The sequence below is a fragment of the Corapipo altera genome, unplaced genomic scaffold (genome assembly GCF_003945725.1).
Source record: "Corapipo altera isolate COAL_440 unplaced genomic scaffold, ASM394572v1 67, whole genome shotgun sequence".
In the NCBI taxonomy this organism is placed as follows: Eukaryota; Metazoa; Chordata; class Aves; order Passeriformes; family Pipridae; genus Corapipo; species Corapipo altera.
The window spans coordinates 2,434,759-2,449,455 of NW_020884906.1; the positions used below are offsets into that span (position 1 = coordinate 2,434,759).

Below are 14,697 nucleotides of genomic sequence, written 5' to 3' on the forward strand. Positions count from 1 at the left end.
GCTTTGCCTTCATACTGATGCCATTTTTATTTTTACCTTCTGATTTTGCTTTTCCTGAGATCATCTGCACCAAATTAAGTAACATGTGCAGTCACTTGAGTGTACAAAATAATGTGATACCCAATTTACAGGGCCATAAGTCCATGGAGAGGGAAGAGCCCTCCCTGGAATCAGTGAGAGCCTCTTGGGAGCTGCAGCTGCCCTTGTGCAAATGGCTCACCTGAAGATTAAATCCCAGGATGCTTCTGAGCTCTGACATTCACTCTGCAGGTCATGATTATATTGGAAAGGAGATCTCACCTGCAGAGCTGGAGACCAGGTCAGCAATGTTCTCTCTTTATATATATTGCCAAGACTTGGGGATTGATTAGCCCAGCAGTCCAACCAGCTCTACATCCTGCTCAATGATGACCAGGCTTGTTTAAAAGTCTTTTTAAGTTTGATTTTTTTTTAAGTACCATTAAAGGTGGTATTTTTGACCTTCAGCAAAAAGTACGTGTGGGAAAGTGCATTTCCTTGGAGAATTTGTTCTTGTTTGTTGAGAGTTAAATCATGGCACTTTATTAGCCTTTCTAAATAACATACCCAACCTGTGTTCAGAGAGCTTTGCTGATGCACTGTTTGGGTCATGGTAGACAAGACATGGTCTCATCTCAGATTTTCACAAAATATGATGTCTGGTTGATTGCTGAATAAATAAACACGTTACTGTAGGACAGGCATTTCTCAGATGTACAGGAACAGCTAATAATTAGTGTCAGTAAATCATTGTAGCGCAAACCACAAACATTATCATTCAGTTTGTAATTTACTCCTGATGTGGGTACTTGTGCTTCTCAATACTTAATATGTCTGTTTACAGAGAAGTTGATTGAGATAATTAGCAGTAAAAATGCTAAGGTAACACGGCTGTGGTAACATTTAAATTGCTATCAATTTTGTTTATAGCAGCCTAAAGAGCAATGCTGAAATTAGAAATTAGCTACAATTAGCAGATAAATTGAGTGTCTCTTGGAATTACTTGATCATGTCTTAAAACTCTGCACGGAGTGTTGGTGCTCAGGGAGGCAGAGCCGAGTCCCTGGGCTGGAGCAGCAGCACCGAGTCGGGGAGCACAAACTGCACTTTGCTTTGCTGGGAGCATCCACCTGGCCTCCCATGGAGCCTGGGCTGTTGCTCCACAATATATCTGATGAGTGCACGCTGTGAAGCCCAAGGAAAAAATCTACTGTGAGAGATTTGCCTCTCCAAGGGGGAAGAGAAGGCAGAGGGTGCTTTTCAGTGATGTGCACCCTCGTGGGGAGCAGCTCAGAGAGGCTGTAACACTTCCAACCTCCTCAGGAAACGAGCCCTGAAACACACACTTAGTGTTGGCAGCTCCATACGAGAGGAATAGCTTGGGTTGGAAATGTGGTGTTGTCCCAGAAGTCACAGATATGGAAGTCAGTTTTCTGGGATTGCCTGAAATGTGTGGATTTGAAGGGCCTTGGGCATCACTTCATGCTCGCAGTTAGAAATAATTTGCTTCCCCCAGTAAGGCACTTCAAGGATTCTGCTTGATAAATGCTTTATAAAGGCATGTAATTATTTTCTGGCATAATTTCATAGTTTGATGTGGAAAGCAATGTGTTATCTGCTACTGTTAGAATTGGTCATTAAATAGAGTTTTGAGGATGAGAAGAGGAGGAGAATCAACCAGGTTCAGGATCAGGCAGTGGGCAGTGGACAGGAGAGCACAAGCAGTGGTTTTCTGCATTGTGAATGTCTTTCAGTTCTGTGTCCAGCAGGGAGAAGGTGCTGAACCTCCCATCCTCCTCATTCAAACACAAACCTTGAGCATTTATCTAAATCTCACGTGATGGCTCTTAACTCCTGGGATCTTGCCCAGTTTTGGATGCACATGTTTGATTGTACTACTGAAACTCTTCCATTTAGTGTAACTTTAAGCAATTATTGGGCTGGAAAGGAAGACTCTTCACTCTGTACTTAGCTATGTGCTGAAAGGATGTGGGGATACAGGGTCGTGTCTGTGCTCCACTGAACAGCAACTAATCTTTGTGAAGTGAAACAGGACACCTTGTCTGGCCTGAAAAGAAATGACCCATAGTTGAGTAGCATTTATCTGGGATGTGGAGAAATGGTGGCATGGTGATGTACACCTGATGATACCCGACTGTCTGACTCCTTGCTCCATGTGCTGTACATCCAGTTCTCTTTCTCTAGGGTTGGAAATCCCATCTTTATCCTGGGAAACATCCCCCATTGATGATAAAAGTTACATAATTCCCAGAAAAAGCGAAGTCATCTGGGTTAAATTTTTCTTCTAAGGAAAGAAAACTTGAAAAGGATATTTCTTCAAAGGAAGAAAAATTTCCTTGACTATTTTCTGGTTATTTCCTTCCTTCCCCCTCTTCAGCAGATGTTGCCTCTTTAAAGAGTAAAATGGGGCTGAGGGACAGGGGAAGGAGGTGACAGCACAGATCCATGCTGAGTGCTGAGCACCAAGCTCCTGGCTAGCAGGGGGAGCTGCCTTTTTTGTTGTGTTTTCTCCAAAGCCAGGTGTCTGTTTTCCCTGTGGATTTCATCTGTGGAGAATTTATCACTGATAAATAACTGTTTGCATTGAATTTACAGATGAGCTAAACTGTTTTCTCTAATGTTGCAGTTTAGTACCTTTTCCTTTTCAGGTTTCTATGAGCACTGTCATTTGAAGGAAATAAATCTGTCACTCAGATAATATATTTGCCCTTGGTACCAGGATGTATAAATAAGAGTTACAAGGTCATTAGCCATATCAAGAGAAAGAAAAATGTGCTGTGCATTAAATAACTGACTTCCAGGCTGGGTTGGGCAAATACCAGCATACTAAAGTGTACTGCTCATTTCCCCTTCTGATCGTGAAAATCAATTAACTCCTTTCTGGTTTTGTAGCCCTTCCCCTTTGCACTGGAAACCCTCAGCACATGTCAGTACAAATTTATGAGCAGTGTGTTTTTCAGTGTACTCCATTTGTCAAATGTAAATTCCAGTGGCCAGTGATTTACTACAGAACTGTTGGGAAAACAGCAAGTAAATATTACCTAACAAAGTATTAAAAAAAAAAAGAAACAGCCAAACCAGAGGAGATTTTATCTTCCCAAGCAGTTTATCTTTGTCCTTGAGAAGGCAGGTGAGGTGGAGAACTGCCCCAGTATAGTTCTGGAATACATTTTGTATTGAAATGTGCTTTTATTTGCAGTAAAAGGCAACCTTGGAAAGCAATGAATTATATATCTTTTATTTATTTCAGCTAGACTATACTACTAGGTGCAGACCTGAGGGAACTGAAGTGCATAAGCTTCACTCACCCTCCATCACTCCAAATCTCACTGATGCAAAGAGACAAGTGCTCGTTATTCCTCAATTCAGACAGTAAATAATCAACAGGGAAAAGATTGCACAGTCTGGGTGCAGTGGTGTCTGGGAAGGCTGGGTGATACAGTCTCCTGTACAGCCCCTTTTATCCACCTTCATCCACTCAGGGTAGAGAGATAAGATAATGAGAGGGCTGGAGCACCTCTCCTGTGGAGACAAGCTGAGGCAGTTCGGGATGTTCAGTCTGGAGAAGAGAAGGCTCCAAGGAGACCTTAGAGCCCCTCCCAGTGCACCATTCGTGTGCTAAACACAGACAGATGATACAGCTGATTTTTGTTGAAGTTTCAGTAACAAGCACCAGGTTAAAATAGTCCCTGTGATAGAGGTTACCACCTTATAACTTACCCTCTGCCTGATGGTTCCAAGAGCAGAGATACTATGGAAGGGACTTGGCCATTTATGGCTTCTAAACTTATGTACCTAGTGCAGGCATCTGCATTCACCTTGGACTCATCTATAGGCAGTGTGCACCCCCAAAGCAGGTAAATTGGGGATCATTTTGAATCATCCAATAGCCCCCATCTTTGACCAGCAAAAACACCACATGTGGTGTTGGAAAAGGAGCAGTTCTGTTGCTTTTAAAGGGGGGGAAAACTAACTCGTGTGATTGTTTTCTGTCCCTGTGGCAGGTGTGGCAGTGTGGGGGGAGCATGGAGGTGCTGCCCTGCTCTCGTGTGGCTCACATCGAGCGCACCAAGAAACCCTACAACAACGACATCGACTACTATGCAAAGCGCAACGCCCTGCGCGCCGCCGAGGTCTGGATGGACGACTTCAAGTCGCACGTTTACATGGCCTGGAACATCCCCATGGCAGTAAGTACAGGGCACACTCTCTCCTGAACACAGGCAGCAACGTGGATGGCTGTTCCTAGGTAGCTCTTGGAGGTGAAGGGTGTTGCTACAGCCGGAGAAGCGGGCTAAGCTCAGGGAAGGAGCGATGTCAGCTGGTGTGTGCTCAGCACGGAGAGTTCTGCCATATGAACTCACCTCCTCAGTCTGGGTTTGGTTGTGTGCTCAGCACAGGTTGTTGTGTGCAGTGACACAGATTTATAATTTAACTAGAACAAAATGTTTCAGGTTTATGTGCTTCCTCAGAAGTCGTTAATTTGGGGTGCCATTAAATTCTGAGGTGTTCATATGCTACAGTGGTGGGGACTGCAGAAATGTCCATAAATAAATACCATCATTCATCCTGAGACTCAGTAGTCCTCACCAGCATAAAATACAAAGTATGCAATAAAAGAATCACATATTAACTGGCTTTATTGTCCACAGTCTGAGAGGTGCCATGTGAACACGTTCTGTTTCTCACTGCACACATGAATTGTGGATGCCATGTGGGGCCCTCTAGGAATCCGTGTAATATAAATATTAGATAAGTGTAGGTTCAGTTTATTACTTTATTCTGTAAGTATATCACGTGCTACATCTCCACTGAGCGTAGTTCTTGGAGAGAAGGGTTGTGTGTTATATCCCAGGCAGGTGTTGCTGTATTCCTTAGTGGCATTTGCATGCAGATGATTCACTGAAGGGGCACAGGGGAGCTGAGGGGAAGCATACACTGGTCTGCAGATGATGATGGTGTCATTAACCCTTATATCAGGGCTTTGTCCAGATCTGATTGAAGCAAATGGAAACAGGAATGTTCCTATCAGAACAGGAAAATACACAAATCCAGCAGCGTCTTTGGGAGTATTCAGTTATGACCTGGGCTTCATCAAAGTCGTGGGAGTCTTGTTAAACACTTCATTGGATTTAGTCTATGTCCTAAATATGTATTTGTACTTTAGTACCTAGGAAATATGTGAAACCCGATTTTTGTTCATTCCTGTTGTAGCTTTTAAAATATAAATATTTTAAAATATGTATCTAAACCAGCAATGTTTCCTCTTCTCCATGTGATGTGTGAATATGTCAGATGTTCTCACACATCTGAATTTCACGTACTGTTCAGTACTGGACACCGTGCAAAGTCTCTGAGATGTGTTTTTGGTGACTTCTTTTGGCATAAGGGGTAATTGCAGAGAATTATTTTGCCTTAACAAAAGGCAATACTGCATAACTTTTCCCACACAAGATTTCTGTGACAGTAGGAGGAAGACAAAACAGTGTCCATCTAAGTTTTTAGGGGCATTTTGGCCCTGTCTGCATCCACTTGCTGAAATGGTTACTTTTCAAGTAGGAGACGAAAAAGTAACCTCAGAAAATTTGCTTGCTTGATGACACCTGCAAATGAATTCCGAGAAACGATGATATTTAAATAAGCATTTACACCAAAATATGATTTCCTTTAATCTCCCTGAGATTCCTTATTGATGTAGTTTTATGCACTGAGCCATACAGCAGAGCTTTGAAAAAAACCCAGGCATATCTACAATAAAAGTCATAAAATCAGGAGCAGTACTAAGCATTAAAATTTTCTTTCCATAAAATAAATTGATTGATTGATAAAATGTGCATCATAAAAATAACTCTATTAGCTCTCAGGAGAAGGAAGCTAGTGTTAGTTATTCCACTGTAGTATTCAATCCAGATGGCTCAGAAGTCCTGTACTGGTATAAACCATTACAAAAACCTTCTGCAGGAGAACCAGAAACCTTGCTAACTGGTTGAAAAAAATATCTGTAGACCCCTCATTCTTGTGCCATCACTCTGTACCTGCACAGGACTGCAGCTGGCACAGAGGGTGAGCACAGCATTTTCACAGCTGCTCAATTTGCTGCTCTTGTGCTCTGTAAAAACAGAACTGCAAAAAGGGCATTTTATTGCCTCATTTAAGAATAGGGCAGAAAGGAGGCAAGTGAAATAATGTGGTTTTTCCCATATCACAAAACTGAGCTAAATTAACTCTTCTATAACTCCCATCACCTATGTCCCAAATCACTCCCTTACCACTTCTAGAGGATCTGTGCATAATGTGTACCCAGATTAGCAGATGGTCTGGGCCACATCTGCAAGGTCATGTTCCTTTAACCTTCAGCAGCAGGTCAGCATAGCTTTATGTTAGTTAACCACATCTTTCGGCGTCCCTCTGCTTATGATCTATTCCTCAACAATTTTACTGATAAAGGAACCTTACCTGGAATGATTTATTGCACTGAGTGCCTCAAAGGATTGCTCCCCTTCCACGTAGCCTGAAGTAGTACGTAAATTAACATTCATTTGAATGGATGCTGCACTGAGAGCTCATGACAGAGTGTGCATCAGCAAGCAGCAGTGAGCACAGCAAACTCTTTGTGTGGCAAATAGAAAAACCTGTTCAGTATTACACTTGTATTCTCTCCTGAAAACCAGGCATCTGTTGGGGGTTTTAATAAACGCTGAGCTAAGATTTGCTGCTGTCTCATAACCCTGTGTTAGATACAATCTGCAGAACGTACAGAAATCCTCCTGGAGGAAAAGTGCAAGGCACTTCAGAGAGATTCCATGCAAAACTCCCCAGTTTCAGTCCATTTGATTAATATAGTGTTGGAAAAGATTTTTAGATGAGGTAACCCTTGCTATCTTACTGTTGAACTGATGATTTATAACACTTTAAATCAACAGACCCAAAGTCAGCACCTGCCGTTTTTAAATGGCTGAGTTTGGTCATAGTGACTTGAATCTTCCAACCTCTGCTTTTCATGGGGCTGTATTTAAACATGAATTAAATTCTGAAGTAGGATAACAAAGAAGGTTTTGAGTTTAACTGGGTTTTAGGGCTCAAGTCTGCAAATGAGCTCCAGTTCCAGTAAAAGCTGAATGCTGATCTGTACGAATGCTTAGTGGAACTTAATGACTTTTTGAGCAGCTTTGCTTTGAAGTTTTAACAGGTCTGTTCTGATGTCATTTACATTAGTGAATACCCAAAGCTCTTACTAGAGTAAACCATGACCCAGCTGCCATATTTTAGATCAGAATTACTCCTAAATTCCAAACATATCTGGTAGCAAAGGCTTCAGGATTGATTGCAAACATTTAGAATTGCTGTAAGTAACAACATTCTTATTGTATTCTCGTTGTTTTGATTTGTGTTTGGTTTTTTGCCTGTTCTTTATCCTTCTTTTTCTACTGGCTTTCATTAATATTTATTGTCTGCACTCAAAGGCAGCTGTTTGATGAGCTGCTACTCACAAAAGAGAAAGAAGAGAGGGAAAGTACAGCTTGGTGTACAAAATGAACTCCAGTTTGGTTTCAGTGAAGAAAGCAACCATAAAGTCAGTGCAGTGAGATTTCTTTGTTCATTTTCTGCTTTGCAGAACCCTGGAGTTGACTTTGGAGATGTTTCTGACAGAATTGCTCTGCGACAGCGACTGCAGTGCCGGAGTTTTAAGTGGTACTTGGAGAACGTGTACCCTGAAATGAGGGTTTATAATAACACAGTCACTTATGGAGAGGTACTGTATGTCTTTGAAAATACCTCATGGCTGCACTTGAGAAGTCCTTTTAGTGGTATCAGGATGTACAGAGCACAGTCAGCACAGTACTAGCAACAAAAATACCCTCCCCTGCTTTTAATCAACACTAAGAAGTGTGGCTTTGAGAAGCCCCTTCCCTCTCACTGGAACACATCAGGTGAAATGCTTGTCACTAACAAACATATGCAAACTCTTTCATTTTAAAATAGAGCAGCTCTGAGAACATAAATTCAAGGTAATCATCTTCCTAAACAGGCTGCCACAGACATCATCAAGAAAACATCAGCAGTCAAGAGACCTAAAATAATTATAGTTGATGAACTATGAGAAAAGTTGAGTTTTCTGAGTTGTTTTTATTAAAAGAACAACCCCTTCTTTGAGTTTTGCCGAACTATTTGAAGGATTACATTGATTTTATTAATTCATTTTCACAATCCTGTTCAGGATAAAAGGAAACATATCCTTGTTCAGACTATGAGGTGAGGATACCATTTGTCAGGCCTGTATTTCCTCATCAAAAAAAGTCATTAGAGGAAAACCAATTTTGCTGCCTTGTGCTCAAATTCCATATTTTCTGTACTTTCATTTTCACTTGTGTACCAGTATTGGGTAACACCTTGGAACACCACCTTGAAGGCAGCTGAATGGGGAGGTTACTCAACCCTAATAAACTGCTGGATCCAAACATGTTAGAAATTGGACATTTTGGTTCATCTCAGCTCTCTGGGTCTTTTCTTTCTTTTCTGTGAACCAGTCCAATCTCCCATATTTGCTTGCCCCCAATCTTTGAAGAGGTCAGACATGCCTTCTATGACTCTTCAAATCTGTGTCACGTGCCTGTAATAGAAGGACTGCTGCCATTTATGATGGTGAACTGGGGTGAAGCTCTAGGAGCTCTCCTGCTTCATAAAGTTTTTAATTGTCTACTTGAACTGCAATTAAGTCCACAGGCAATATATTTTCCCACAAGACAACCGAGTGGACACTTTTCCTTTCTGTTCCGTTTGATTGACTTCATGTAAAAATAAGCCAGGCACTTGAGATATTGATACAAAGTGCAAATTTTATTGCAGAATATCACTTTGCATCCTGATGTAACTATCCCCGTCGGTAACTGAGAAAAGACATTTAGTAAACTCAACAGGAGCTGTTGGTATCTGTCAGCTCTGAGAAAGCTGTTAACTGCGAAGAGCATTGGCAGAACTGCCAATGTTGTGTCAATTATAGCAGACACTGAGCAAGCTGGGCCCTGAAATGAAGTTTGTTTCTCCTGAGCGGTTGCATAGAAGGTTCTTGAGTCAAACAGAACGCTCAGTGATGCAGATATCTAAAATTCATTAACATTTTTAATAAAATGGAGCCACACAAGCTATTTAGCTGGTATAAACTGGCACAAGTCCCTTTCAGTCTTATGTGCCCATAATGAAAAAACTTAAGGCTTCATCCTAAATGGCATTAGGCTTGTTATTGAATATTTTCTCCTCTGGTTATTATCCTGGAGGAAAAGATGTCTGGATTTTAGTGAGTTTAAAGGAAAATAGATGTACTGAGTAGATGTGAAACAGATTGAAACAGTAGTAAAAATATATTTCCTAGTGACTCAATTCACATTTTTAAAGCCGTGTCATAAAGCTGTCTTCATCTACTTTAGCCTTTATAGTGCCTGAGTCATAAAATAAACCTCCTGAAATTTAGTTGTTGGTGATCCCCCTTGTCCAATTGGATTCCCTGGTCTGCTTGTATTCTGTGATATAAAGGATTATTTACAGATTTTCTCTGACACCTTGTACAGCAGCTGTTTCTATATTATGGGGGTGACCAGAGAGATACTTCACAGTCTAAACCAAAACTGACCTGTTGACTCTTCCAAAGTGTCTGTCTAAATAACTTCTTGTTTATGATACCTGTAAAATTTTTCTATGTCCAAAATACGGGTGTAATACTTCTAGTCTCAAGAGAAAGGCCTGGGTTTTCACAAGAGCTCCATCCCAGTTTTTATAGACTTGTAAATTCTCCTTTTCTGGGGAGGCACAGGAATTTTTTTACTTCACTGGATCTCTGAACCTGTACCCTTCCAAGCAATGTGCTTTATGTCACTCCTGTACATAACAATGCACTATATTCTCAGTTGAAATAATATTTTTTTCACATGCTTTTCAAGTTTTATATAAGGGATAGGAAGACACAACACCTGAGTTTTTCCTATGCTGTTTGTTAAGTCACGTACTCAACAAAACAGGGTCAAAATTTATGTTTACACAAGAGTAATTGGAGCAAAATTTGGCCTGGGTCAGAGTGAATTTTGTGGCGTTTTGATCCTTGAGTAATTGCTGAAAATATAACTGTGACCCGAGGTCTGTGAAGACAGCAGGTTGTCCAAATGATGTCTTTTCCTGGAGCAAATTCACTGTTGGCATCTTGTCCTGTCTGAAGAATAAGCATGTGTTTCTCAGAGGGCAGTTTTACACGCTGCTTGTGTCAATGGGGTAGCACAGCTGAGATTTGGCTGGATGGGACTTGGATCACAGGGATTGGTTTCTGACCCAGCTGGGTTTGTTCTGCTCTGGTTCCAGGTGAGGAACAGCAAAGCCAGTGGCTACTGCTTGGACCAGGGGGCAGAAGAGGATGACAAAGCAATCCTCTATCCATGCCATGGAATGTCCTCTCAGGTAAGTGGTTCAAATCCCATCATCAGCGAGAAACCTTTAACTTAAAGAATTTTCAGAAGAAACAAAAGGTCATTTGGTGCGTTTGAGCTGAGTTTGGCAGCACATTCCTGAGTTGCAAAGGCAAATATCTGGCTTTACTCCAGTCTTTTTGGGTGCCCTTTCCAAGGTTGCTCAGCACGTGAATCTATACATTGAAGAGGCCAGTTAGGAAAAGAGAAGAATCGTGTTAATTTGTTTAAATAACAGGGATCCACTGAAGATGAATTAATTTAGGTTGTTTGTGTGAGCGAGCAGCTCTTCTTGTTATGACAGGACTTGCCCTAGGAATGATACCTCTCTAAATCAACTGTTCCTTGGTCCAATAGGCTCCTAGAGAGAAATTATTTAGTAAGCTGCTGGTGTGATTCCCCGGGTAGGCAAAAAGTTAAGCACATATTTAACATCAACATCAAAGGGAGGTAAGAATATCCCCTAAGTCAAGACTTTTCTAAAATAGGAGATTTCTTTTTTTTGGTCAGTCCCTGTGCATATTATTATTTTCTTACAGATGTCTGAAGATTTTCAAATGACATTTCTTCTTTCCATACTGGCAGTGATTTCACTTGTTTTTTAAATATAAATTGGATATTATTTAAATCCAGGACTTGAGCTGCTTGTGAAATGTAATTCTAGTGTCTTTTGAAGTACCATCTGAATCAAAACTATGTTAATGAACATTCTCCTGTGTAAATAAACTCTGACCTTATCAGACTTAACAATTATCCAAAGTTCAGTGATACATATATTGATTTGGAGTCCTGGCTCGTACATCACCGTGGAAGCAAAGCGAGACAGACAGTAATTCCTGCTGACAAAATGTCCACCTTTGGCAGGATCATTATGGAATATTTGACTGACACTCTCCTAGTAGAGGTGGAAGGAGCAGCCTTTGAGTGAGGTAACAAAATAGCATTGCTTAATTAGATGTAAATTACCTTTTCAAGAAGACTCTTGTTAGAGGTGTCAGGTCTCAGAGAGACTTTACTCTCTTGCTCCATTCTAATTCTGACCAGAAAGCTGCAAATTTAAGTCCTTCCAGAAAGTCCCTTAGCAACATCTCATCTCTGTCAGTGTGCTACCACTTAGAAGAGTAATGAAATAAATGGTTCTGATTGTAATTTGTTTTGGAATTTAAGTTCTCAACCTACTTGTTTTTCTCCATGACTTCTGTTTCATAGAATATGCTTTGACTTCTAGAAGAAAATAGATGAGGACATAAGTCACTGTGAATTTATTTGAAAGGAAGGATGATATGCCCACCTTCTCCTGACTAGCTCTTGATAATTTTGGAGTATAAAGATCCTCACTTCTCAGCATCCAGCCCTGACCAGTTTTAGCCATTAAGGATCAAGTAATTTTCCTTTTAGTAAGATATGAATACATTGCCCAGTAGATTATGGCTTTTGGATTTTGGGTCCTAGACCAGACATGGGGCAGATCTTCTCAAGTGCAAATAACATTACACAAAGTATTTACTGCCCAGGAATTGGATAGTGACAGTTAAATCACTGTTGGCTCGTTTCTGCTGCAGGTCTTCAGGTTCCTGTCTCTGTGAAATTTTCTGGAAAAGCCTGAAGAGCTGATTTTAGACTTTACATTGTAACCAGAGTCTAGAACCCTTTTGTTACTAACACTGTATAAACACATAAAAAGAGAAAGTCACTCTTCCCAAACCCTTAAAATCCAAAGCATCCCCTGTGTCTAAGAACTGTCAGAGTATGGGGAAGTCAAAAAGTTAATCTGCCAAATCATCCTGCAGCAGTTTCCATTTCCCTTTAAAACAAACAAATGAACAACAACAACAACAAAAAAGGAAAAAAGTTTTCATTCTGCAAGAAACACCAAGCAAAGGCAAAGGTGATGGTTTATCTAAGTTGAGTATTTCACAGACAAGCATGGGTTGGAGCCACTCAAATGCAGCCAAGTTAATTAATGATTACACAGCTGGAAAACTTCTATCATCTCACCACAATTTACAAAATTAATTCAGTGTGAGAACCACAGCTGCACAAACCCTAATCAAGGATATTCAAGCACACTGCATGAAAGGTGTTGACAGCAAGTGTTTTAATATATTAAATAAACATTTTTAGAGCCCCTCTTCTAATCAGCCTGGGTGAGCATAGTTGTCTGCTGCATTTAGCTTTCCATTTCTGACATTTTTCATCTCAAGCACAGGGTATAAAATACCCCTGCTGAGTCGAGATTTGGGTTATTTGTACATGCCTACTGAATATAAATTAATATAAATATGGAACTCGTTTTCCCAGTTGGGTTATCACTGGTGCTTCATGTGTCCTACTGAAGTGAAAGAATCCCCCCATGCAGCTACAGCCTTGTTTGCTTTTCATACTCCTCAATTCTGACAAGCAGATTACCAGTGATTTTAGGGTACACATGGTTCCACTGAAACAACACGAGTCAGGCGAGTGGTTAAAGAAAACTGAGTTAGGAGGAAGATTACTGTTCATCTGGGATAAAATTTTCTTTTCTTCTACTTCTTACCCTTCTGTTTCCCTTGGGTGTTGCACACCTCTGAATGGTGTTGTCCTGCATTACAATGGCAAACTAAAACCACTCTTCTCCATGAGCAAAATGCCTTTCCCTGTGTGTATTCCAAGATCAGTTCTCACCACGATAAATCATGTCTTGTCAGTGACATCAGCTTTTAAATTTCTTTATTCAGACGGGGACAAAGTCTTTTATGGATGCTCTGGAATGCATTTAGCCTGAGTTTACATCAATTTGGTTTGATGAATTTGACTTGAGCTAAGGCAGTGTAAGCTAACAGCCAGGGGTATCCAGACGAGGTTTTGCATCAGTCCAAGTTGATTTGAAAACTCTTTTTACAGAAGAGTAGTGTCCTTTTTATATGTGTTCATTGGATCTGAAGTTTGAGTCTAATCACTTTCAGGAAAAAACTGTTTGCAAATACAGCTGGGAGAAACAGCCCAGGGCTAAAGAAGATTAGTAAGAAAGGAATATATTTGGGGTCTTAAACTGCCTTGCCTCTTCATGTGTCCTCCCTTGTTCAATCACCTGCAAAGCTCAGTGGTTCTGTAGCATTACATGAGCCCCTTTTGTTGTAAAACAAAATCAAACAAACAAACAAGAGTGGGGTTGTGGGGGCAGATACAACCCCCCAAAAATGGAATATGTTGCTCTGAAAGCTTCTTAGAATGGCCCTAAGACATGCAGGTTTTGCAGGACCCTCTGAGAGCACTTTCACAGAGGAAATGCTCACTGTCTCAGAGTCTGTGTGGAAAGCTGTGGAGCTGATTATATGGTGTGTGGAAGGAGAGGAGAACTGAATAAAATGGCATCCTGGGACAGAAGGGCCAGGGTGAAGAGCCTCCTTCTCCAGCCTCCTCCCTTCCCTTTCACAGAGAGAGAAAGAGGAGGCACTGCAGCTGTGAGAGCAAGAACTGCCCACGCTGGGATCAAGCAGAAAGGAGGGAGAGCTCGATGTTGGGATTCCTGGAGCTCGCAGCTATGCAAACAGATGGGATGAGAGGAGATGAAAGGCTCTACTTAAACTGTTGCTAGAAGGCAGATATTTAACATCTTGCTTGGCAGAGCTGTGTGGCTTCCCAGCTTTGCATGCAGAGCAGCATGAACAGGTAGTTTCTTCACTTGCAGGAAGCGGTGGGTGAGATTCTGGAACAAACATGGAAATTTGGTAACTTGTGATTTGTTGTGTCTTATGGTGACAAGTATCCTGGAGGCACAGGGTGTTTGGGATTCCTGTGTAGCTCTCTGTTTCACTCTCTGTGTCAGCTTTCAACTTGCCTTAACCTGCAGGACTGAAGGATCATTAAAGATTTCCTTTTGCTTGGAGAACAAGAGTGGGAGAGAGAGGTTAAATTTAGTGTTGAACTCTACCAGACCCCTCCATGTAACTGTTTCCTGCAAACAGTTATCTGTAATCATTCTGTGCTTTTTTCACTTGACTGTGAATTAGCAGGAATGGATTTTTTGTAAGTCAAATCCTTCAGGTGAAAGCTGCCATTTGCTTCCCCCATTGATGTTCCTGGAGGATCACGTTCCACAGGCAGCAGCACTCACTATTTTTAAACCAGGTGAGGTGGTTTGATAAACAACCTTTGACATCTTTTGCATTCTGCTCAGATTTCTGAATGCTGAAGGGAAAACTCTCCTATCTCCTCATCAGTACAG

At 41.1% G+C, this 14,697-nt stretch overlaps 1 protein-coding gene across 3 annotated transcripts in view; it reads left to right on the forward strand.

Annotated features, from left to right (window-relative positions):
• The window catches only part of GALNT9 (polypeptide N-acetylgalactosaminyltransferase 9), a 135,738-nt gene that overhangs the window by 112,019 nt on the left and 9,022 nt on the right, over positions 1-14,697 (forward strand). For all 3 annotated transcript variants that reach the window (XM_027652242.1, XM_027652243.1, XM_027652244.1), the window contains 3 exons: positions 4,044-4,229; positions 7,655-7,792; positions 10,387-10,482. In XM_027652242.1, coding sequence (XP_027508043.1) covers positions 4,044-4,229; positions 7,655-7,792; positions 10,387-10,482 — 420 coding nt within the window. The remainder of the gene's footprint in view (positions 1-4,043; positions 4,230-7,654; positions 7,793-10,386; positions 10,483-14,697) is intronic.